General features: G+C 39.0%; 1 protein-coding gene across 4 annotated transcripts; it reads right to left on the bottom strand.

Annotated features, from left to right (window-relative positions):
• Positions 1-48: 48 nt before the first annotated feature.
• On the bottom strand, positions 49-25,905 carry lamb4 (laminin, beta 4). Of its 4 annotated transcripts, none has more exons than XM_069528836.1 (35): positions 25,812-25,905; positions 21,974-22,032; positions 21,427-21,605; positions 20,882-21,017; positions 20,720-20,793; positions 19,079-19,267; positions 18,929-18,992; positions 18,533-18,747; positions 17,855-17,975; positions 17,349-17,537; positions 16,795-16,950; positions 16,584-16,687; positions 16,178-16,257; positions 15,832-16,012; positions 15,526-15,657; positions 15,228-15,416; positions 13,444-13,556; positions 13,209-13,320; positions 12,895-13,063; positions 12,629-12,772; positions 12,313-12,544; positions 11,110-11,267; positions 9,782-10,006; positions 9,141-9,358; positions 8,820-8,916; positions 8,367-8,736; positions 7,985-8,151; positions 7,267-7,469; positions 6,393-6,590; positions 5,834-5,978; positions 5,045-5,252; positions 3,812-3,947; positions 3,573-3,731; positions 3,279-3,432; positions 49-1,333 (listed from the first exon to the last, which is right to left on the bottom strand). In XM_069528836.1, the coding sequence occupies exons 2-35, from the start codon at positions 21,999-22,001 to the stop codon at positions 1,194-1,196; spliced, it is 5,385 nt and encodes a 1,794-aa protein (XP_069384937.1). In that variant the 5' UTR covers positions 22,002-22,032; positions 25,812-25,905; the 3' UTR covers positions 49-1,193. The 4 variants fall into 4 exon arrangements, with proteins under 4 accessions (XP_069384937.1, XP_069384938.1, XP_069384936.1 ...); XM_069528837.1 differs by lacking the exon at positions 25,812-25,905 and adding an exon at positions 22,603-23,251; XM_069528835.1 differs by lacking the exon at positions 25,812-25,905 and adding an exon at positions 21,830-21,875 and having other exon boundaries at positions 21,974-22,014.
• Positions 25,906-26,442: the final 537 nt, after the last annotated feature.

Genomic DNA, 26,442 nt, shown 5'->3' with positions numbered 1-26,442 from the left:
TTGTACCAGAGTGATTTTTAAAAGGAAAATATTAATGTAACCACCGTGTCAATTAAAGGGGGGAATACTTTATTTTGAAAAACAAACAATATGAATGAATGAAATTCTTTACTTATTTTTTGTTTTCCCATCCACACTTATATGTTTACATATTCAAATAATCTGAATAAATTCAACTTTAATATAACAACAACATGTTTGTTTGCTTTTTCAAATTTGACAAACAAACAAAAAAACTACTATTGAATTTATAAATAACAAGTTTGAGGCTTTTATTTGGAAGAAAATCTAACCTGACTTCCGGTTTCTGTAAATGTGACTTTACTGTCTCTGTCTCTCTCTCTCTAAGTTTTAACTTTGTCTCAGCAGTTGGGGGGGGGGGGGGCTAATACTTCAACACATCTGGGACAAAGACAGAAACAACAACTGGTTCATGATCCTTTAGTTTCATTATGATCAGTGTTTATACTTTTGGCTTAAAATTGTGTAATGAAACTTGTTAGTGTCAGAAAGTTACAAGTGAAAAGTTATGAGTAAAAAGTTACAAGTGAAAAGTTATGAGTAAAAAAGTTACAAGTGAAAAGTTATGAGTAAAAAAGTTACAAGTGAAAAGTTATGAGTAAAAAAGTTACAAGTGAAAAGTTATGAGTAAAAAAGTTACAAGTGAAAAGTTAATTCAAAGTATCACATCCTCCCCCAAGACTCTCCAGACAAAGACATTCCTGACCCCCCGGAGACACACACACACACACACTGTAGCTACAGATGTTCAGGTGGGGGGTCGGACTCCTACCACACACACACACACACACACACACACACACACCTCCCCCACCATTAAACCTCACCTGCAACAACAAAGGGAGAGCTGTGAGTGTGTGTGTGTGTGTTACCGGTGTATTGTGGGTAATCACTGTGAACGTGTGATGACCTGCAGAGACTTGTTCTTAAAATAGTTGTCGTCAGTTTTATTTTAAAAAAAGTGTCTTTAAATGTTTTTGGTTAATTTCAGAAATAAACTAAAAACAAACAAACAATTTTAATAAAGATGTAGATGATTAAAGTGAGACAATCATTTACATCTAGTAAGACTATAATGTTTATGAAGTACAGCTTGACTACAGTATGTAGTACTCTAGTCTGTAGTATTCATGAAGTACAGCTGTATTACATTAGGTAGTATTCTGTAGTATTTATGAAGTACAGGAGGCATAAACTTTGGCTCGTATGGTAATGTTCTGTCGTAAAGATTCAACTGTTTCTAACATCTGAGAAACTTCAGCTGATTTTTCCTCTTTTCTTCTGATCAACTGCTGGATCCTCTGCTCCACACCTGAAAACACACAACAGACACACACAGTTTACATATTATAACACAACATATATCTGTCTATCTGTCTGTCTACATATACACACACACACATATATATAGATATATATATCTATATATGTGTCTACTTGGGAGGGTCATAATTATAATTTTACAATATTCACATTAATATCAATTCATATTTACAGCATCTGTTTAACGCACAATATTTAGCTTCAGTTCAACAGTATGTTTTGCAGAGGAGCTGCTACTGCAGCACAATGTTTTGACATAGGCTTTGCATGGATTATGTCTATAAATATGACAATTTTCTTGTATAAAAGTAGTCCTGTGTGCTCAAATAAATACCAGTACTATACAATATGATGCCGTGCATCTTCCGCTCCTGCAGGTATTTTACAACAGAAAAACCTTTTTAACAAAAGAATGGATTTGGTATAAACTTTCTGAATCCATTAATTTGTTTTAACGGGGCATTGATTGTTAATGACAGACCAAGATGCACATCTTCATACCGTAGTTTGTACATAATCTGAGGTTACTACAGTTATACTGACGTTACTACAGTTATACTGATGTTACTGCAGTTATACTGATGTTACTGTAGTTATGTTGACGTTACTACAGTTATACTGACGTTACTACAGTTATACTGACGTTACTACAGTTATACTGATGTTACTACAGTTATGTTGAGGTTACTACAGTTATACTGATGTTACTGTAGTTATACTGATGTTACTACAATTATACTGATGTTACTACAGTTATACTGATGTTACTGTAGTTATGTTGAGGTTACTACAATTATACTGATGTTACTGTAGTTATACTGATGTTACTGTACTTATACTGATGTTACTGCAGTTATGTTGAGGTTACTACAATTATACTGATGTTACTACAGTTATACTGATGTTACTACAGTTATGTTGAGGTTACTGTAGTTATACTGATGTTACTACAGTTATACTGATGTTACTACAGTTATGTTGAGGTTACTACAGTTATACTGATGTTACTGTAGTTATACTGATGTTACTACAGTTATGTTGAGGTTACTGCAGTTATACTGATGTTACTACAGTTATACTGATGTTACTACAATTATACTGATGTTACTACAGTTATACTGATGTTACTGCAGTTATGTTGAAATTACTACAATTATACTGATGTTACTACAGTTATACTGATGTTACTACAGTTATGTTGAGGTTACTGCAGTTATGTTGAGGTTACTACAGTTATACTGATGTTACTACAGTTATGTTGAGGTTACTGCAGTTATACTGATGTTACTACAGTTATACTGATGTTACTACAGTTATGTTGAGGTTACTGCAGTTATACTGATGTTACTACAGTTATGTTGAGGTTACTGTAGTTATGTTGAAATTACTACAATTATACTGATGTTACTACAGTTATACTGATGTTACTACAGTTATGTTGAGGTTACTGCAGTTATGTTGAGGTTACTACAGTTATACTGATGTTACTAGTTATGTTGAGGTTACTGCAGTTATACTGATGTTACTACAGTTATACTGATGTTACTACAGTTATGTTGAGGTTACTGTAGTTATGTTGAAATTACTACAATTATACTGATGTTACTACAGTTATACTGATGTTACTACAGTTATGTTGAGGTTACTGCAGTTATGTTGAGGTTACTACAGTTATACTGATGTTACTAGTTATGTTGAGGTTACTGCAGTTATACTGATGTTACTACAGTTATACTGATGTTACTACAGTTATGTTGAGGTTACTGCAGTTATACTGATGTTACTACAGTTATGTTGAGGTTACTGCAGTTATACTGATGTTACTACAGTTATGTTGAGGTTACTACAGTACCTATTATTGTGTCAGTTACAACAATAACTATCCTGATTATAATTTAAAAATAAAATCCTACAGATGTAAGTAAAAGTACTACCTTGTATATTTTTGAGTTTGTCCTCAATTTGTCTTTTCATGTTCTCCGCCTCCTTTATAATTTTCTTCTGTCGTTCTCCAGCTTCACCCTGAGCCAACTGATTCAACATTCTTTGCTTCAAAACCTCAAAAAGAGTCATCACATTGTCCAGATTCTGTGAAACAAGAAAGTCAAGTCAGTCAAAAAGATTGTGTTAATGTCATGTTAAAAAATGATGTCATAGTCATAGTAGTAATCATTGACTCTTCAGCCCCCTGTGTGCGTGTGTGTGTGTGTGTGTGTGTGTTGTCGCACTGTTGTCGTATTAATGGCTGACTCAGCAGCCTCCTGAGCCTCTTGGGTCACCGCTCTGTTTTCTTCCGTTTTCTTCTTCAGGGCTTCAATTTGGTTTCTCAGATCTTCAGGTCGATGATTCATCAGATTCATCTCAAACATGTTCAGTTTTTCTTTCATCTGAAACAGGACAACAATGTGTTAACACATTTAATAACCAAAATGAAATGACAGATATTTGAGATGTTATGGATGTTTACATCTTGGACTTGAGCTTTGGTCATGTCTCTGTCTCTGTTGGCTGTTTCCAGGTCATTGTTGGCTTTGTCCTGAGCTCTCTCAGCTTCATAAATGTCTCTGCTGATCTCTGTCACATCCATGGCCTTTGTCCTCTCCCTGAACACGACAAGGGTTAGGGTTAGGATTGGATTGGAGGATGTGAAGTAAAAATTCTGCAGCTTTCATTAGGGTTAGAGTTGTACAGCATAATTATATGAAATATATGTATTCTACTAATTCTTAAAATGACCATGATAGGAGAAAAATAGATGCTTCTCCAACAACACATGTATTGTTTTATAATTAAGTTATTATTGGAATATTGTATTCTGGAGCAAAACGTCTCCAAGTGATACAGACCTACAGACAAAGACAAAAGTTCACTCACTTGAACTAATTTACCACCTGAGGAGTATTCAAAGTACTTTCAATAATCAATTACATTGTTCATATGCGGAGATTCACATGCAGCTGGAATTTTAAATTATCCCAAGTAATACTGGATAATGCTGTCATGCTAACATATGCTAGCATTAATTACTATCAGTCACACCAGAAGAGTGGATGGACCACGGTTATTTGTTTCCTTGGCAACAGCTCTCTTCCTCGTCACTCTATACCACTCTATACCCTCTCCAGCCTCTTCATCGTCAGTAGCTGAAAACTTCGTAACTGACGTAAGAAAAAAATATCAAATGATTTGTAGGTCACCTGTTAAATTCATCAATATTTCATCAGAGACGGGGATGAAAAACAAGTGGGATTATTATTATTATTATTTTATTAAAATGGTCTTATCTTAGCATGTATCTTCCACTGACACATGTGATCCACTGTGAAAGTTTAATGTTGAGCTCATCTTGTGTTTCTTCATGTTTGAAACCAAACAGCTCTTCGTGAAGTCGACTGCAGTTCCCATTTCAAACACAGGCAGTCACTGTTACATATCGTTGCTTTAAATTAAGTTTCGTGTTGAAATAAATAATTCATGTTTTAATCAAAGTTTTATATTTTTTAACTTTAATAGTTAAATAGTTAAGTTAAATATCTTAAAGTTTAATATTTAACCCCTAACCCTTACCTATTTAAGCGTTTTATAATGTTTTATTTCAAGTTTTAAGTTTGAATTAAATTGTTTAATAGTTTAATAGACATTTTCACATTTGAACAAGTTTGACATTTTAACAGTAGTTTAGATGTTTGCGAACACTGACTTGACTTCCTGAGCTTTCTGCAGCAGGTCCTTGGCTCGCCTCACAGGCTCCTCCAGCTTCTTCAGCTCATCCTGGACATGTGCGGTGTTTGAGAGTAGATGATTGATTTCATCAATCATTGATCGGATCTGAGCAGGTGATCGTGGCAGCTGGATGTTCAGAACAGCTATGGCCATTTTCTCGATGTCTTCAATAGGAACCATGTCATCTGTTTGAAAACATGATGAATAAAGTTTCTTCAGTTGTTTCCTCTGTAGCACCATATCAACAGATGTTTTCCTGCAGGAAACATTTCCACACTGTGGCTTAGTGTTCGCTGTTTATTCACCATACTGCAGCTTTTAGTTCTTTTGGGTATCTGTAGAGTCTTTTGTTTTTGCAGAAGATTATTATTATTTTCTTCTGCTGAGTGGTGAGTTCTCAGCTCATTTAACAGAAAGGTGTCAAACAAATTAAGAGTAACATTTGGCCTTGGATCCAACGGTGAGGTGTAGAGATAAACGTTTGGTTGCAGTAGTGACGAGAGTGTAAATCAGTGGTATGTATTTCAGTCCAAAAGAGAGGAGACAACAGCACACAAACTTACTCAACCACTTACTTAAAACTGCTGCTAATCTTTCTGAAATAATTTGACGCATCATTTTCTCCTGTTTAAAAGAAACAGCATAATTCAATAAAATGTTCTTTGAATTGTGTCACTACAAGTGAAACTTTTGATGCTAGAGGACTTATAGATGGATGAAGGATGAATACCACCCCAGGTTTATAGAGTAACACCCGAACACTGACCCATCAGGTAGTCTTTGGTTTGCTGGATCACCTCCCTGGTTCTGTTCTTCTCTCTTTCAAAGGTGTCTAGTCGCGCGTTGATCCGATCGTGCAGATCTTTAGCCTGGTCTTTGGAGTCCTGAGCTGCCTGTTTCATATGGTTCATCTGACCCAGAACAAACAGTTGAACAACACTGATCTCAGTGAAGAAGGAAATTGTTTTACCATCAATCCTGTGGATGTATCTATAATCATTCAGTCATGTTATGGCCGGTAAACTTCCTCCCAGTTTCAAGTTTCAGTTCAGCATTGAGATCCATTAACAAGCAGAAAAAATGTCAAACTGTGGGATCATTCAAAGGGATCAGGACAAGGATCCGGTACAAGACTGAATCTAATTAAATTTGAGCAGCTGTGCCTAACCATGAACGTGTTAATCAATAATCTGTTTAAACATCAAGTGATGTTTTTAATTTAGTTATTCTCTGAATAAAAAGTTACACCTGCTAAACAGATTCTTTTTGGTCTCAGGATGAGAACCAGAACCAGAACATCAGAAGTGGTCTCAGTGTGAACCTGCCTTGTTCTTGGACTCCTCAAGTCTCGATGGGAGTGAGATGAGTTGTTCCTTCACTTTCTCTGCTCGTTCTGAAGCGTGGTGACTGATGGTTATGACTCCGTCACAGCTTGAACCTCCACATTTCCTTCGTCCTGTAGCCAGAACACACAGAGCTCCACCACATCCAGAACAGTTGTCCAGACCTGGTCGTCCACAGATCTGCATCAGACCACAACAAGCTGCTTCAAGGCCATGAACACATTACCTGACATAATCAATCACATGAAATCACCAAAATTTTAACCCTTCCATCATCCAACAATCCATCCAATAATAAACAAATGTATATGTTAATGAAAGTATATGATAAATAAATTGAGCACAGCGCTCAGACAGGAAGTCAAGCTCAGCATCTCAGATTCCCTTTCATTTATTCATTCATTGGCAAAGATCAAAAAGGCGCCTTATTTAAGCTGCATCAGCTGCAAGTCATTTTGCGACCCATCTCCACCCCTGCTCCCCCCTTTTACACTGTGTTTAATTCATTCAGTGTCATTTCTGTTGTCTATGATGCCGCTCTGCTCTGTTCCCTTTGGGGCTCTTGCTGCCTTAAGCTTCCCACATATGCACATGGAGGACAGGGAGGTCCCAGGAGGTCCCAGAACAGAGGTAAACCACCAAATGTAAATTATGCAGAGGCATAAAGTGGTCCTGACTGAAATGTATTACAAAATAAATGAAACTAAAAACATCCTTTTAATCTAAAAGGAGTGTTTCTATAAAACACAATGTTAAAAGGCAAAAGCCTGAAACCCCCTTTATGATGTCTTTTTTATGTTTGGATTATGTCATGGCGGCACCTTTTGGTCATGTACCTGTGCAGGTATGAACTTACCTGTCGGTTTAGGTTGACCACGCTGAGCTCTGTGATCTTCTTCTCCACTGGGGTCATGTCTCCTCTGCTGCCGCAAATGCTCAGTTTGTGTTTCACTTCCTGTCTGATGTCCACGGAGTCGTCTAAAGCTTTAGTTGCACTTATTACTCTTTTTTCATCCAACATGAAATGTTTCAGAATCTTCTGGATCTCGCCCAGCAGCTCTGCAACAAATCACAGAAGAAGAAAATCTGATCAATCGAAAATTCTACTTTTTACTGAATTCTTGTCAGTTTGGTTAAAAGTTAAAAGTTAAAAGTTAAAAGTTTAAATGTAATAAATTTAACATTACAGTTTGAATTCTGTTCATGTCATAGAGGAAAATGTTACTTCCAGAGTTATAGGATACAATCAGTTCAGCAGGTTTAATCCATCCATCCATCATCCATTCATCATCCATTCATCATCCATCCACCATCTATTCATCTATTCACCCATCCATCCATCCATCCATCCAACCATTTAACCATCCATCATCTATTCATCCATCCATCCATCATCTATTCATCCATCCATCCTCCATCATCCATCCATCCAACCATTCAACCATCCATCCTCTATTCATCCATCCATCCATCCATCCTCCATCAACCATCCATCCCCAATCAGCTTCAGAGTTTGTGATGAACGTTTGCTTTAAGTTTCAATGGTGAATCAGAGAAAACTCTTATTTCTGTACCGTCCACATCTCCTTCTTCCTCTTCTTCATGTGGAAGCTCCATCACATTCTCCTTCACACTTTTCAGCAGCCTCTTAAACTCCTGACGAATGTTTTCCATTTCAGTGTTGAGAAGAGGAGATGGATCGATAAGGATCATGTTTGGATCAACGGCAGCTTTCAACTTCCTGTGAGACAGAAAACATTTAGAGATGTTTCATTAACTTTAATATTTTAGGGAGAGATGGAGCTCAGGCATCCAGCATCATTAAAAATCAGAGCTTTTCTCATGAAACAATGACTCATGTTATTTTTAATATTTAAACAATAGAAGAAGAAAACTGTAAAACAGATGAAACACCCTCATAGAAGAACAAACATGTGACAACAGTAGAAAACTCACCCAATCCTCATACAAAGTTTTTCCACCGTCTCTAACTTCTGCAGTGACAGTCCTGTCAGATTGGTGAGGCTGTCCAGCGTGGAGTGCATTTGCAGCATCTGTTGCCGGGGGTGACTCTCTCCAGGCCGCAGGTTTTTGCCGTGGCGAGGGATGAAGGTTCTCATTTTCTGTGCTGCTCGATGGACATCTGTGACACTTTCAGCCCAGAGAGTGGTGCACGGGTGGCACTCCTTGCACGCTGGGAATGCCGAGCTGTAGCCGAGGGCACACTCATCACAGAAGATACCGGTGACTCCTCTTCGACAGATACACTCTCCGGTTTCAGGGTCACATGATGGGCGCTTGGTTCCCTCCAGGTTACAGTCACAAGCTGAGAACAGGAAGTGATGAATCGAAATAAAAACCACAGTTGTTGGATAAAGTACGTGTGTGTGTGTGTTTGCTCTCCCTCACAGATACACTGCAGGTCTGGATTCCCAAAATGATTTTCTCCACATTCGTCACATTGTCTCCCTCCAAACTCAGGACGACATGGACACTGTCCCATCACCTGAACACATCACATGATTATTGATGACCTTATATATTGTATTTATGTCCATCTCTTATTGTTTTATCATTCAGCTGTTTTATTGAAGAACATATTTCAATCAATGAATCTTGTGCCTGTTCTGCAGCGTGAGCTAAACTAAAGAATTATAACATCAGAGTAGAAACTGTGTATGAAAAACGACCCTGTGGTCATTTGGATTATTTCTTAGTTTGAGGCCAGACCTTGTTGCAGATGTTGGAGAAGGAGTTGACAGGATCACAGCTGCAGGGCTGGCATCCTGACGGTCCATCCAGGTTCCAGTATCCGTCCTCACATTGGTCACAGAGGACTCCCAAGACACCCGTCCTGCACGGACATTGTCCTGTACTTGGATCACAGTAACAAGAACTCCCCAGAGGGCAATGAGTCACCTCCGTCCCACGCCGGTCACAGGAGCATTCTGGGAAATATACAATAGATTCAATACATAAGGGATATCATACATGTGGAAGTCAGATTGTTCTCTGTCTTGCTCTCTTGTTTTTAATTCTGTATATCAACTCTAACATAACAGCTAAGTGCCTTGAGATAATTGCACCATACAAATAAAATTGAACTCAAAACTTTGCCCAGACAGTTTCCAGCATGGAGCCTGGACTGAGAATATTGATGTATTGATGGTATTTTTCAAATGTCAGAGGTCACAGAGTGGAGAAGGTGAAAAGCTTCTCAGCAGCAAAGGTTCAGACCTGTGACTTTCATGAGCGGGAAGAAGGAGTCAAGGTGTGAAGAGTCAGATGGATTAAATATCTTGATTAGAAAAGAAGCTACAGGTTTATAATAGTAATAATTATAATTAAAATAATATACTCTCTATCTGTACCTTTGCAGTCTTGGACCAGAGCGTTGCCATAGTAACCAGGTTTGCAGCTTTGGCATCGTGGTCCCACCGTGTTGTGGCGGCAGCCCAGACATTCACCTGTCAGGCTGTCACAGGCGTTACGGTCGTCCAGGTCGATGTTGTTGTTGCAGGGACACTCTGCACAACGGGCACCTGGCAACGTCAGGTCACCATAGAAACCAGGGCTGCATCTGTTGCATCGTGAACCTGAAAGTTTTTTTTATTTCATTCATCATTATAAATGTTTAAAAAGTTTATGTACATAAACAGATCACGTTGACAAGTGTAACTCATGTATCCTCAGTGTATCACACCTGTCAGTGGTGTTTTTTTTTCCAGCATTCATGTTTGATCAGCAGAAAACAACCCAACAGGAATCTGAACCCAGGACAGGAACTCATGTGAGGTTGTACCGTCATCTAAATATTTGCTCCTACTCAGTGGCAGTCGGGCGGTCCCCCCTGACAAGTTCGCCAGTGTTATACTGAAGTACCCCCTCACTGATCAGAATTTGACACCCCCTCAAAATAAATAAATAAATAAATAAATAACATATTAACATAAATAGTTATTATCATATTTTGATGCTCTACACATGAATGCAGGCTTATGAGGTGAAAATTATATTATAGCCGTAACAGTATCTAGGCGGCTCTGCTGATGCTTTCTAATCACACTTAGAACTAATCTTTTTAAAAACCTGCTGAATTCATATTTATATTCCTGGATAAACTGGGCATCGCTTCAGCAATGAAGCAACATTGAAAACTGTGTTGTATCATATTTTTGTGTGTATTCATTTCTGTCCTGTCTGCAAGAGTGTGTGTGTGTCTGCTTCTCTCTGTTACTCTTCACACAAACTGAAAATCACATGAATTTAGTTATTAATCCATGATTTCGATCACTTTAACACTGTCTCGTCTCGTGTAGCAGGTAGACGGTGTGCTTGCAAAAGAGTGAGAACTTTTTTTCAAGTAGTCTCATAAACTCTTGAACCCTAACCCCCGAATCAAACAAAGTGAACCTGCTGTTCTGTTCAGATCCTAAAAACTTCTGATGAGTGTTGGTGTTTATTGTTACTGTATAAAGTGAGTGCAGATCAGCGGGAGGACATGGACTTTGGACCTATAATGTATGTCTGCAAAATTATCATAGCAGAAACCCTGCCTACCTTCTTCTGGACATATTTAAAAAAAAATGTTTTCCAGAAAACCGTTGAAATTTTACTGATGAGGCTTTTAAAGGTTCTCGAGTGTCAATCAAGTGATGTTGGATCCCCAAAGACCTCCTTATTTCACACCAGCTCCTACCTGTGTGCCCCTCCTGGCAGTTGCAGGTCAGACTAAGGGATTGTGGGTCATGTAGGCAGGAAGTGGCAAAGAATTTTCCACTGTTCTTCACGTCTGGGCACAAGCAGGGCTGACAGGGCTGTCTGAAGATGGGGTTTCCATAGTAACCCTCCACACACCTGCATCAGTAACAAAGGCGTCATTACAGCTTTTAAATCTCAGTGTTTGGGTTAGGGTAAGAGTTCTGAGGAATATGCAGAAAATCAAATCTGATTCACAAACCTGTGAACACATTTAAAATGGTGTCATAAAGAACTCTGACATACAAAAACACCATCTCACGTGTGTGTGATGTTATGATTATATATTCACAGTTAAACAAGTTGTGACTAAAGGACATGATCACATGTCAGTTAGAACATACAAAACATACAGTGACAACACACATTTAAACCACAGACTGATCTACAGACATGTAAAGACAGTGATGTCGTCATGAGTCAGTGTCATATTCTACATGTGTGACAGTCCTGTCCAGTTCATGTCAATCAATCAATCACATTTTATTTGTATTTATTCACAAATCCCAGTTTGTCTCATAGATGTTCACAAGCAGCAACGTCCTCTGTTCTTAACTCAACAAGAGTAAAGAAGAAACTTTATGAACAGTAAATAAAGCTCAGACAGTCACATGTGAGGATCCCTCTCCCAGGATACAAGTACAATAGATGCCAGTAGAGTCCAGTCCAGTTCACAATACTTGACCTCCTCCAGTCCGGTCCAGTTCACTTAAGTATAGTCTAGTACAGTCCAGGCCTGTATAGTCAAGTCTGTTCCAGTTCCCTTCAGTTTACTTCAGTCCAGTCCAGTCTAATCCAGTCTATTACAGTCCAATCCATCTTATCCAGTCCAGGTTGGAGACCTGGTGGCTCTGTTAAGTGGTTTGGTTTTGGTCCATTGTTTCTTTAGAGGGAGGAGTCACTGTAAATAATATAAAGTTGTTTTGAGTGATGACCTTTGACCTATGATGGAATGATAATTAAAACTTCACTGAATGAATAAGTAGGAAAATAATGTGAAGCACATGATCTGTCCGTCACCAGATCTCAATATATTGTTTGTTATTTACACTTTTGTACTTTGTTCAGCCTCTACATGATTGGCTGATTGCATGAAGCAGGTTTACAGATGTTCTTAATAAAGTGCTCGGTGAGTGTGTACGACCTGTCACAGTGTGGTCCGGTGGCGTGTTCTCTGCAGTTGAAACACTCCCCGGTCTCTTCATCACATGTCTCAGATAGACTGTTACAGTCACAGGGTCGACACAAGGGGAAACCCCAGAATCCTGTGTGACAATGATTGCAACGTTGCCCCGTCACGTCTGACCGACACACACACTGACCTCTGACCTGATCACACAGCTGCGACACTGAACCACGAGCGTCACACCTGCACACTGCAAATTACACCATAGAAAAATCTGTCATCTTATTGTATCATTCTAGAAATGTCAGATTTTCTAAATATGAGACTTTCTTACATTTGCAGCCGTCGAGTCCCAAGTCAAATGTCATTGGTGCACAGGTATCACAGCAACGGCCAATCACATTGGGTTTACATTCACAGAACCCACCCAGTTTACTGCAAGCTGGTCCTAGAGAGCCAAGGAGGTTACACCTGCAAGCTGGCAACAGATGAAACAGAGATACATTCACAACAGAGAATCTTTAGGTTTTTAAATGCTGAAGAAAAATCTCTTCCACATGTTGAATGCACATACAACAGCTGCTATGTTGCGCTACTTACGAACAGCTCCGTGGTGGATTCGTGCTGACATGCTCTTGATCAGTCCCTGACAGATTTCTGGGAGTGAATCCTGTGAGTGGAGCTCAACAGACAATCCGATGCAGTTCAAAGATTGAAGTTCACTTTGAGAGCAGTTCTGGACAGACTCTATGCTCGGAATCAGACCTATCTGAAAACACATCAGAGTCAGATATGGAGTTTATTGATAGGTAGATTATATACAGAGTTTTCTGTGGTGTGTTAGTGCAAACATTAATTAAAAATGTGTTGCTGTTAGGGCAGAAGTTTATTTGCGCACCAGAAGTTCTCCTCACCGAGTCAATGAGGATGTGAGATCCATCAGATCCAGACTGTTTGTTAAAGACGACGTCAACAAAGTATCGACCTCCTGCATTCAGACACACTGAAGAATCCAGACCACGTCCTCTGGAGACAGACAAACAAAATAAAGCATTAAACAAACAGATATACATACATTTACATGTGTTTCTGCATATGTGACCTGAACGGTCATGTGACTTTTCTGCAGCCAATTCAATGCCACCTTACCTGGAGTTTCCAGGAAGAATCAGAGTTTTACTTCCTGTTGGGTCGTTGCTGCAGACACTGTCACCTGGTGACATCATGATGATGCTAACTGAAGCCAGCCAATCAGACAGAGCCTCAGAGGAAGATCAGGAAAAAACATTTACAGTAAAGAATCGGGAAAAACAAATCATCATTTATGTTACATATATATTACATGTAACATAAATTTAACAAATTATTATTATTAATATTATTATTAATATGTATTTGTATAGCACCTAAAGGAATGCAGCTTTATATACAATATGGATACAAATATAAACATGTTAAAATGTATTCAAATAAGAAGATAACCGATTTTAAGACGTATAAGATCTTGTTAAAATTACATTTAAAAGATAAGGAAATAAAAAAAAAAATTTAATTTAAAATTAATAATGGACACAAACAAAAGAAATAAAGTGACACAATGTTAAAAGTACAGGAGTTTAAGTGTAAGATCTAGTTAAAGTCTGAAGTAGAGAGAAATGTCCTAAAGACATTTGCTGAACCAGCTTCTATGATATCAAGTCTGCTCCACAACTTGTAGTTTACAAAAGTTGCATCTAAGATTTTCTTTGGGCTGGAACCTCTGATAGATTTGCTGCAGATGTTCTCAGGGTTCTAGAGGGAACAAAGTTCACTAGAGAGGCAGCTGTGTAACTGGGTCCATCCAGAACCTTGTGTGTGAGGAGGAGCACCTTAAAGTCAATCCTGTGTGGAACCACCAGTGCAGAGCAGCTAGAGCTAATGTGTTCCCTCCTCTTAGTTCATGAGCTGCAGAGTTCTGAACGAGTCTCTATTGTTTTCTATGGGACTCCTGTAAAAAGTGCATTACTCCAGTCCAGTAGAAATGAAAACATGAATCAGCATCTGACTTATAGATGATTGAACCTTTGCTATGTTTCTAAGAAGAAAAATTAGGTTGTAGTTTCCTTGTTAATGTGAAACTCCGATCAAAGTTAAAGTTAAGATCCAAGATAACAACTTTTCTCCTCTGATTGTAATCCAAATAAACTGCTGACACACATTATTTTACAGCACTTCTCTTTTTGATTTTGTTGTGGTAAAGGATTTCTGTTTTATCCTCATTAAGCTTTAAGAACATACTGTGTATATATTTTTATATTTATATTGTTACATTTTAATAATTGATTTTTTTTATCTTGTTATATTTAGAGATGCCTGACAAGCACCAACAAGATCAAAACAAATTCCATGTATGTGCAAACTTACTTGGCAATAAAAGCTTTTCTGATTCTGATTCTGATTCTGAAATTATGGCTCATCCATGTATTTATTGCTGAAAGACATTTCGTGATGGAGCGCAGAGCGTTGTCTTCATTTGGCTCAGCAACCACGTACAGTTGTGTATCATCTGCGTATCTATGGAAACAAATATTGTGCGCTCTGATGATGTCACCCAGTGGGAGCATGTACAGTGAGAATAATAAAGGTTCAAGGCAGCTACCCTATGACGTATCATGCTGATGTAGAACTTCCTCCCTTTAATTTAAGTTTTGTTCAGGATTCTGTCAGACAAACCAACTTCTCAAGATGAGTGATAAGGATGGTATGTTCAATTCGTATGAAAAGCTCAGGTCCAGGAGGATGAGAATCAAAACCTTGTTTTCATCAGAATTTATTCTGAGTAATTGACTAACGATGTGAACTAGAACCACAAACACAATCTGAAGCACAACCAGAGCCAGAGTCAGAACCAGAGCCTGAACTAGAACTATAAGTACCCTGATGGTTCTTCTCACCTCTGTCTCATAGTGAATCACTAAATGGTAATCCGTTGATGAATGTAGGTTATCTACAGTGAATCGAAGCCCAGCCCCCTCTAACACTCTGACCAATCCCAGGCCGGTCCAGGTGACTGGCTGATCACGTGTCTGCAGACGGGGGATAATCTGCAGGGCATGACTTGCCTCCAGAGGGATGCTGGTTGGCTGCAGGACCCAAAGAAAGAATCAGTGGAAACACTCAGGGCTCAAGAGACAATCTGATTGGCTGAGAAATCAGACCAGTCAAAACAAAGTATGATATCAGACAACTCACCTGCCCCTCCCTCCTCCGGTGGGCGAGTCGCCGAATCCTCCGAACCAAAACCACTCGTCCGTTGGTGAATTTAAAGTCAAAACCCTGCTCTCTGTAGTATTTCTCACACTGAGGTAACACACTTGGATTCAACTGCAAATACACAGGAATACTACACGTGAAATACACAGTAATACATGAAAAATACACAATAAAAGTACATAGAAAATACTCAATTATACATGTATAAAATGCACAGTAATACTACATGTATAAAATGCACAGTAATACTACATGTATAAAATACACATTATTTGTGGCAATCACCAGAGAAGAAGATGAAGGAGCATCAGTAGAAGAATGACTTCCTCCAGGAAGTGGAGCTGTCAGCTCTGCCTCGTACAGGAAGTAATCAAGTGAAGGTAGGAAGAAACCAGGGGCGGGGTCAGAGCAGCGTCGACCTATCATGTTTTGTAAACAGTGACACTGTCCATCCTCTGGAGAACACCTGAGAAGACAGGAAGACGTCTGTGGACTGATTCACATAAGATTCAAATGGTTCATAAATCAATTTCAGCTGTTTGATGAGTCTGAGGTGATGACACCCGGTGAGACCTGATGACACCTGGGGACAAAACTGACCATTTTGAAATAAGAATAAAAAAGAACATACATGATGCTGTGAGCTCCTCCGACGTCACAGTCACATGGCGAACATCTAATCGCTGAGTTTCCTAAACCCCAGAAACCTTCCTGAACATGACAGCAACACAAATATCTTATGTTTAATCTCTTGTTAAAGTATCACAAACATTAAAAGAATTTAAAGTACTTTTAAAATCATTATCGGATTTGATTATTTTTAGTGCATTACTAGAATGCACTAATTATAATTAAAGACATTTTAACAGTGTGTCAGGGCCCGCCTCCTTCAGAGAATGTGCTGTCATAGGAGGCAACGTACAAAGTGAACTTTAAACTTTAACTGTGTCTGAGCTGCTTGTGTGATTTTTCTTATAAATAAAGTTGATTTGAAAATATAGTCTCTGTCAGAGGAAAAACTTTAAGATGAAACTTACTGGACATCGATCACACAGCGGGCCGCTCGCCAAACTGTCACATTCACAATTTCCTGTCAGCTGATCACATGACCCAACACTTCCCAAAACATGACACCTGCACGCTGAAACACACACACACACACACACACACACACAAACACACATCATGTAGATTGAGCTTCATCACTCTTTGTTTATGAATACATTTGATACGTTCATATGTTGCTACCCTGACAACCGGCCGGGTTGTCCTGCCTCAGGCCGAAGAAGCCATGTTTGCAGCGCTCGCAGCGTCGGCCTTCCACGTTTTCTTTACAGAGACACTGACCAGTCTGAGCTTCACAGAGACCGCCGCCATGAGCTCCAGCTGCATCACAGTCACAAGCTGAAACACAGGAATTGGTTGTTACATCAACGTGTCAGATGAAATCATCACGTTGAACATGTCATGATGTCATCTGACCCATTACCACTGATCCCAACTCAGCTGTAAAGGTTAGCGTTAGTGCTGGGCTTTTTTCAAGTATTTCTACATGAGTTGTTCTTTTTTAAGGTTAACCTAACCCTGACCCTAACTGCTGTTATCTTGTTGTAATGTTGCTTAAATGTAATTTCTTGCTCCTTTAATATCGTATCATTGAAAAGCAGTGTTTCAAGGTTTTGCTTTATCATTATCATTTTTACTTTATTTTACTTTACTTTACTTGAATAATATTACACATTTCCTGATGGAGAAAAGTGGAACTTGTTCGATCACAATGAATGAAAGCAGTGGAAGCATACGTATGCAGGCATGAGGGTCGTCCATCGCTCTCTGAGGATCCTGATATAGAAAAGGTCGACACTGTTCACAGTGAGGACCCATCCTGTCATGGCGGCAGTTGTCACACATGCCACCGCTAATACCACCCGTTGCTTCAAAATGAATGGCATCGAAGTGACAAGAGTCTGAGTGACCATGACAGTTACATCCTGAGAGGAAATGAAACATGAGTCAGTAAAAACAAAAAAATATTAAATGTTTTTATTCTAACAAAGAATGAAACAGATGAAATTACTCAAAATAAACTTTTAAACATTTATTTCATATAACCCTGTTTATAATAATAGTTCTGCCTGTTTGTTTGAAAAGTAAAATTAAATGTATTTTAAAAAAACACTATAAATTGGATAAAAGCTATAACTTCATAAGATTCACAAAACCTTGTTTGATTTAAAAATATAATTAATAAAATTCAATTTGAAATATGATGCTTCATGTTTTCAACACAAAGATCCATTCAACATACTCCTGCAGATGTCATCTGTGTCTCCTCCTCCTGGCCTCCAGGGGGAGTCGTGGTGAAAGTTCTGACATCTCTCACAGTTGTTTCCAGCTGTGTTGTGTTGACAAACACAACGACCATGAACCTGGAGAGTAGAGAACATCTGGAATCACCTGAACACTCACATTGTGTTCATTTGTTCAAACAGTTTAAAGAAAGAAATGTGAAGAAATCATTTGGACTCATCTTTTATTTTATTCTTTAGGGTTAGGGTTATCCTGGTGTCCTGTTTCTCCACTTACCCCAGTTTGAAATGATTGATTTTTGATCCAATATTAAAATGAATTGTTGATGTAACTGAAGCTGTTTAAATTTAGGGTTAGGGTGTTAGGGTGTTAGGGGTTAGGGTTAACCCTAACACTTGTCTGTACATTTTGTGTAATTAGTGTTTCTCCTATGAAGCAGCAGCAGATTGACCAGGTTAGACTTGTTCACAACCCTAACCCTAACAGGAAAATGTTGGGAACATTCAGGCGAGAGGAGGAGCCTAGGTAGATCATGCTGAGCATTGCAGAAAATGTTCCAAAGAATGTTACGAGCAACTGATGAGACATTTGTATTCTCACTTGTAGAACCTCCAGAACATCTTGGGAACACGTGCAGATTTAAGGTCATGTCTGAAAACAGCTTGAGTTTGTGTACCATGCCAGTTTGGGTGAAGACATCCCCACGTTGTCCGTCCGCAGGTGTGCACCTGCTGGCGTGTCCATTACAGAAGCAGCTTCCTCGGACTACCATGTTGTAAAGAGCATAGTAATATTTATTCAGAGGGTTCCTGCGTCTTCGACTCAGCAGGGTGTCACCGAGCGTGAAGAGACGAGTGAAGTTGACCCGGATATTAGTCAAAGTGATCAGGTCTGAAGATGATGAATAAAAACAATTAAATGTTGGCATATGCTCTTTTCATATGTCCAAAACAAACATGTTATACATTTACCTATTTTTATTATATTTAAACATCTACATGTTAATGCTGTTTATAAGGTTTTGACTTTTATTAATAACAGACATCCAACATTCTCTGTCGTAAACCATCACCTTGGATATTTGATGCGTACGGGTTTTGTATTTCAAATATTGGATCCAGCGCTTTCAGCACTACCTAGTGGAAAAAGAAAAGAAAACATTTTCTAAATTTTACCTCACACACATAGTGTATGTTTTTTTTATAAATAATGAATGTGTCACCTCTCCATTGGTGGACGGTTCTGATCCGGAGTATCTACTGTCACAGATGATGTCATCAACACTGTCAGCTGCCTCATTGGACACCGAAGGGAAATGAAGCGAACAGTCTTCTGCAAAATAACGAAAAACTTTCCACGTTTGTCCAAAGTCCTTTGATCGCTCAACCAACATGGCTGCTGGACGGAAGCTCTGCAGAGTGACAACAGGAAGTGACATCACTGACACAAACATACTTACATTTGTATATATATAACATATATAACATCACAGAAGCTGGAGAAGAAGTGGTGTTCCACCAGCCAAGATGATTTTAAGGTAGTGGTAATTAAACCTCTGCTTAAAAATGTCACTGTTGATCCGGAGGTTTTAGCTAATTATAGACCCATATCAAACCTTCAGTTCCAAAATCCTTGAAAAAGCTGTTGGGGGGGGGAGAAACTGCAGTGGCTTCACTACTTGGACCAAAGTCCATTTGGCATAGCAGGAGTATCCTGAGCAGGTGGTCTGAGAGACTGACAGAGGAGGAGGTCAAGATGTTGCAGAAGTACTGCAGAGGGGAAACTCCTGAGGTGTCTGATCCATTTCCAGAAATGGGCTTCGTACAAAATCTGCATCTCAGGACCCTTATTATGTGGAACGGACTGTAAGCTGGTGGACATGCACACAGCTGAAGGACAAACTGTCTACACACAGTATGTGAAAGCACTAAACAAAAACAAACAGACAGGAGAGCTGACACAGTGTGAAGAAAGAGAAATGGAGATTTAGGATGGAAGATTTTACATGGTGCTTCTGCAGTCAACGCTTTTCTCTCTATTATTAATCCTTCTGTTTCTAATGAGTGTCCATTTTGTGGGGAAGTGGAGACTGTTATTCAAAGTTTTTATGAATGTAAAAGACTCTGTCACTTTTTTAATGCACTGCCTTTTGTTTTTAAACAGTTTGGTGAAACATGGCCTTCATCTTCGGCGTCTGCAACAAGAAAGCTGACACCATAAAGTGGCAGCTGCTCAACCTGATAATAGGAGAGGCCAAAATGTCCATATACAGCAGCAAAAAGAGCACAGTAGAGGGAAGGACAGAACAGGAAGCACTTCCTGTTTTCATCTCCTCAGTCAAGGCCAGAGTTTGAGTTGATTTTAGAATTTATTTAGAGAAGAACATGGATGATTTTATTGAAAAATGGTGCTATAAGGATACAATATGTTGTGTGTCTGACGACAACTTAAGGTTCAACATTACCTTTAGGTAAAGAGTGAGTGTTTGTTGTATTGTTTCTATTTGTTATCATGAAAACAATGTTTTTGTTGTGTCATGTTTTTTTAAATAAAAGGTTTTTAAAAATCAAATCTCTCTCTCTCTCCTTTTCCCCATTTTTCTCTCCTCACGCCTCAGTTGACTCAGATGTCTCCAAACTGAGTCTGGTTCTAGAGGTTTCTCCCAGTTAAAGAGTTTGTTCTCTCTCAGTCGTCAGAGCTGCTCATTGTGGGAACTGTTGGTTTCTCTCTAATTTTTAGGTCTTTATCTTCTATGTAAAGAGCCTTGATATTATGTATATTATGATTTGATGTCATATAAATGAAACTGAATCAAATAAAAAAAACAGTGATGTCACTGGTGTGTGTTTGTGTGTGCGTTCACCTTAAAGGTGAGAACCAGGTGACTGAACTGGAACACGGTCTCCAGATTGAACTGGATACTGACATGATGAACACCTGCCAACATTTGTTTAAATAAAGGTTTAGTTGATTGACTGATGACATCATACTGGTCACATGATGTTTGTCTCATTTCTAAACTCACCGTTCTCAGACTGCCACCATTTAGTTTTTCTCTCAGGGTCAAAGGTTGTGATGATGTTCTCGATGCGGTGGCTGTTCGGGTTGCTATAGTGATTGTATGGCCGACGTGAGTCACATGTGAAACATTTCTTCTCCTCCTAATGGATGAAAAGGTATTCATTCATTCATTACCTTCATCATCATCACCATTTTCATCTTCATCATCATCATCTTCTAGAAAAACGGGGTTAGTGAAAGAGAAGAGATGAAGTGAGAGAGAAGAGACAAAGTGAAGAATGTGGTAATGAGGATGACAAGTGGAAATGCTCCTCAGGGTAAAGAGAGAGAAGTAGAAGACACAATAATAAAATGACAGATCTGAACATGTTTGACTCTAAAACTCAAACATGAGCCAGAAACATGTCAGAAAGAAAAAAAACCTGATCCTTCACTGACTCTGTGTTTATTTTACATTATATAAATCAAATACTCAATCAAATACTATTATATATCATGTTAAAGTTATCATATTATATAACCTAACCCTAACCCACAGTGTCTTCTGACCTCCAGGTATCCGATGATGCAGTAGTTTTGAGCTCCATCCAGACCACAGGTTGATGAGGCTGAGAGCTGAGCAGATCGACCTACCATCAGGTCACCCAGCTGAGGACTACATGAGCTGCCAGGACACTGGAGGTCCTGGAGCTCCTGAAGGTCCTGGAGCTGAGTCACTGGAAGAAGAACTAATGACAGATTTTAAAGTCTAAGATTAATAACAAAAATAATTTGTAAGGTAGAGATAAATGAGTGGTGCCACAGTTGTGCAGTGGTTAGCACTGTTCCCAGTTCGAATCACTTTTTGAGTTCACATGTTCTGTGTTTGTGTGTTTTCTGTTTGTCCCACAATCAAACATGATCACAGGTGTGATGGACAGGTCACCTTTCCAGGTTTAACCCTGCTTCTCACCTAATGTCAGCTGGAATTGGCTCCAGTTTACCCCCCCAACCATGACCTTCAAGATGATAAGTGATATAGATGATGGATGGATGATGTAAGGATGGGTGGATGGAGGAATGATGATAAATGAGATGATGAAGATATTAAACTCACTGATGAAGATGAAGATCATGTTGATCATGTTTCTCTGACAGACTGATCAATCATGGATTCTGAAAAAAAAAGACATTTTCATCATGTGTCACGTTCAGAAACATGCGATTATACAAACGCACATAAACTGAAGTGAACTGTGAAGAAATCAAACATTCTACGAAGGGTTTGGGTTAGAGCCACCACATCAACTGCTGTTAAGAATGAGACTGTAGGACCTACAGTGTCAAAACCTCTATCAACTGGGATGTTGGAACAATAAGGGTTAGAATTATGGATCTGAATGTCCAACAGTAAATAATGTTTTAGTAAATTAAAACATACACCACATACAGTTATCTCTAAAACTGCGGAATAAACTGGATAAAAACATCTGTTGTGGGGTTTATCTTACAAACAAACCAAATACTGATGCATACACATCAGCGAAGAAAGTGATCCACAAAGAAATCAAACATTCTATGAAGAATTCATAAGTCCCACAAAGACTGCTGATGTTTGATCTGATTACTTTAAATGTTGACTCAATGGATCTTCCTAAATGTGCATAGATAATAAATTATACTTTAATTTAATTAATCAAGAAGAGAGTAGCGACCCCTAAAACTTACTGAACACCTCTCCCTTACCCCAAGCTCCTCTTCCAAGTGTGCAGATTCTACAGTGGCCCTCAGACGACATAAAAAAGGTGAAGGCTTTAAACCTAACCCGCTCTGGGCTCCTGTAGAAACATGTCGGAGCCTTCTGATCTACAAATAAGTGCTCAATAGTAAATAGGGATCCACCGATTATCGGCGCCGATTTTCAGCATTTTGACTCATATCGGCATCGGCCTTTTTTTAATCCGACGGTTTATAAGAGATTCATTTCAAACCGGGTTTGTTTTGATGCAGCCACGCCTCTCTGTCGTCTCTACTGTCTCCTGCATTGTCCCACCCACAGCACCACCTGATTGGTTATACACAGAGCCAGGTAACAGCCAATCAGCAGTGAGAGCTGTGCACGCACACTGCTCACACACACGGCAGAGAGGGGAGGCCACGGAGAGCAGATCTGTTTCGAAGGTAAGTTCAGGCGGCAAACTCTCCCGAAATTGTAATAAACATCCAGCCCTCTACAACTCTCAGGTACTAGTAACTGTGAGCCCAATGACGTTATATCAACATGAGCCGCTCTGCTCGCTCGCAGTCCCTCCAGACGGGCTGCTGAACACATCCCCATGGAAACAGTCCGTGATGGTGGACGTGTGTGTGGGTCAGACATCCAGTCCGGTAATAACGGGTCTCTGTGGCTGACGTCAGCTGAAGGTAGCGGGAGTGTGTGTTGCGAGTTTAGGGGGCACGTCAGCTGTGTGTGTGTGTGTGTGTGTGTGTGTGCCTGAACACGTGCTCGCGTCTCACTTTCAGCAGAGTGACGCTGTGCAAGTGCAACTCCTGTGGCCTGTCCCGTCATGCAGTGCGCCCACTCGCAAAGCAGCCGCTGATGTGTTTTTTTCCAAAGTCGAATATAAATTTTCACAATCGAATCTCCGTTTTTTTAAATTATTTGAATATATATTCGAATTTAGAATATTCGTTGACAGCCCTAGTGTGAGTGAGTGAGTGAGTGAGTGAGAGAGAGAGAGAGATGCTGCTGAGCCTTGGAACTCCCTGCACTTTTTGTTTTTGTTTGAACTGTAAACTTTATTTACAGTTGAAAACCTCAGGGTGCTATTTATTTGTTTAAGTTTTCATTTCACATTATTAGAGAAGCTGCTGAGCCTTGGAACTCCCTGCACTTTTTGTTAGACAATAGACATCTTTGTTTTAAAATTCTAAGAAAAAAAACCTTTAATATGTTATCTGAAAATCTGTTTAATAAACATATGCTTAAAGGCAATTACTCAAATGTAAGTGTTGGAGTTTGTATAATTCAAAATTTTGACGCCAATATTTTCACTTTTACTGCAATGAATATCGGCTCCAAATATCGGTTATCGGCCTCCTTGACTACTAATAATCGGTATCGGCCTGGAAAAACCCATATCGGTCTATCATTAATCGTAAGCAACAGGATCATAATGATTCTAAATTTCAGGTGATCTAACACTGATGAAAATATTTTAATAATATTAAACTACATTTATATTAAATCCTACAAAATTGATTTTTAATTGAGCCTAACCCAGGACATATACAGCCAATACTCTTAAATCGTTCTTCCTCACTGATCATGCATTCAAACAACAACAAAGTGGTTACTCCCTGAAGGGACTGATGAACTTTGAGTGGAATGTTTGGGCCTCAGCAGTAATTATGGGAATCTTCTACATAAAGAACAAACTGTTCCAACATGATCATCAGAGAAAAAAGAGCTGCGTAGATCTGCCAATTGCTTTCATGCACCTTGAACAGATGAACACACTTAGAATCATTGTCTTACTTTATTAAGTAAGGGTTAGGGTTGGATGGTGACTGACACTCAGACCACCCGTTCCACATCTTACTCTCATCTTTTCCTGTCTCTTCAATTGACGCTCATCCCTCAGACTGGATCAGCAGCCTCCTGGTTTCAGTCTGATTGTAATTTGTTTCAGTACTGATACCCAGACACTGCTTCAGCTTTTAGCCTCAACTGATCTCCACTTTGACTCTTTTAGGTCACAGTATTACCACAGTACTACTGATACTGTAGCCCCAGCAGTGTCACTATTATTTTTTCATTCATGCTGCATCAGAACTAAACCACACACATGAACCGTAAGAAAGAAATTGCTTTTAAAAATCTTCATTGCAGATAAACCAGGGAGGATGAACACAAGGTTTTCTAACTTCACTCTGCACAAAGAGACAACAATCTACATAACTTTACAATATAATATAATGTAATACAATATAATGTAACAAGAGAACACCACATTATAAACAGACACCTTTACTATGTAATATAATATCATTATAACCAATAATTAGATCATTAAAAAATGTTTACAATAATATCTGGTAGAGTGGATAAAAGAGACTAAAGGACAAAAAATGGAAATACGACAAGAACAGAATGTATTTGTGTAAGAACTCCTACAGAAGCATCAGGGGGAAAGTGCTGAGACCAGCTACAGTCATTGTTGCCTCACAGAGTGAGACAGTTTGATTCAATTGATAATGTGCAGTTTGATTTATGTGGATTTTTTATTCAGTGGCTAATGTGCAGTTTGATTCATGTGGATTTTTTATTCAGTGGCTAATGTGCAGTTGGGATGGGAGATGTCTGAGATCTAAATGTCAATGTGAGTAATGAACACACTGTTTCAGGAATGTATTCGGCTGTTTAACATAATAATATCTTTCAGTATATGTTGGGAGAGATGTGATCTAAATGATAGTATTCACACTAAAATCCCTAACCAGTAAGAATAAATTTAAAGTCTAATCTTTGTTGATTAACTTAAGTGGCTCCAGGAAAATGTTTTCTATTGTAGGTGTTCACTTTATTTTGAGCAGACAATGCTGAGGTAGAACATGATCAACTGTTGTCACAAAAACACAATAAAAACATCCACAAACTAACCAACATTAACAAGAAAAATACATATCCCTTTTCAAAAGAGACAATTTAAAATGTTTTCATTGTGTTAGGGTTGTTTCAGACTGTTTTCTCATTGAATTTTCATATAATGATGCATTTAGATCACAAGCAAGTAGACGTGGGATTAGTCGATGGCTTTTTGGTAGATGTAGAGTTAGTAGCTATAGTCATGCTGTAAATCTAAGGCTACCTCTGACATCGGTTTGTTTATATATTTGTTATCTTACACATATTAGATGTGATACTAAAGGAATGTGAATAAAAATGAACTCACCTGCTGCAGCTTCACTGACACAAAGAACAGATCTGAACAGGTAATGACTGAACACACCTGAGAAAATAAAAAAATGATCACCTGAGGCTTTACCTGTCAATCACAGTGTGAGAGAGAAAAAGGGAGGGAGGGAGAGGGAGGGAGGGTTGAGAGAGAGAGATGAAGAAAGAGAGAGACAAGGGTGGGGCGCAGAGAGAGAGAGACAGAGTGAGAGTGAGAAAAGAAGGAAGGAGGGGGTTGTTAACATTATTGTTGCAGAAGAAGCTAGGCCCTGTTCATACAGGAGCATGAATATCTGTATCTGTATATCATGTTTTTTTTAAAGATCAGTTCTTAACCCTAACCCTAACCCAAGTTCAATTATTGGAAAACATCCCCAGAGGAGCAGAGGAACAGAGGGTGGAGCAGTGTGCTGCTGAAAGAGCTGTTAATCAATCATGGCCCGGATTAGGTTTATTAAGTTAGGGGGTTAGGGTAGGGGAAATGATGAGGTGCATGGCTAGGGGCTTAGGGGTTAGATTTAGTGAGTTACCTTGGTGACTCCCCCTGCTTCATCCGATGACTGGACAGTTGAGATGGGGAGCCAAAGGTAATGCACTGGCCCACGCACGCTGTCAACAAGGCCGGATTA

The sequence above is a fragment of the Paralichthys olivaceus genome, chromosome 7 (genome assembly GCF_024713975.1).
Source record: "Paralichthys olivaceus isolate ysfri-2021 chromosome 7, ASM2471397v2, whole genome shotgun sequence".
NCBI classification, from domain to species: Eukaryota; Metazoa; Chordata; class Actinopteri; order Pleuronectiformes; family Paralichthyidae; genus Paralichthys; species Paralichthys olivaceus.
The sequence above is the reverse complement of the archived record's forward strand: the minus strand, read 5'-3'. Positions and strand labels throughout refer to the sequence as shown.

Excerpts from the sequence above, each read along its gene's own strand:
- lamb4 (XM_069528835.1), bottom strand. The coding sequence starts at position 21,872 with ATGGTTGGGGGGGTAAACTGGAGCCAATTCCAGCTGACATTAG. Across the intron at positions 15,417-15,525 it reads ACCGGAGGAGGGAGGGGCAG|CCAACCAGCATCCCTCTGGA; the intron begins GTGAGTTGTCTG and ends TGGGTCCTGCAG. Across the intron at positions 13,557-15,227 it reads TGATTCACTATGAGACAGAG|GCTCTGTCTGATTGGCTGGC; the intron begins GTGAGAAGAACC and ends TCTTCCTCTGAG.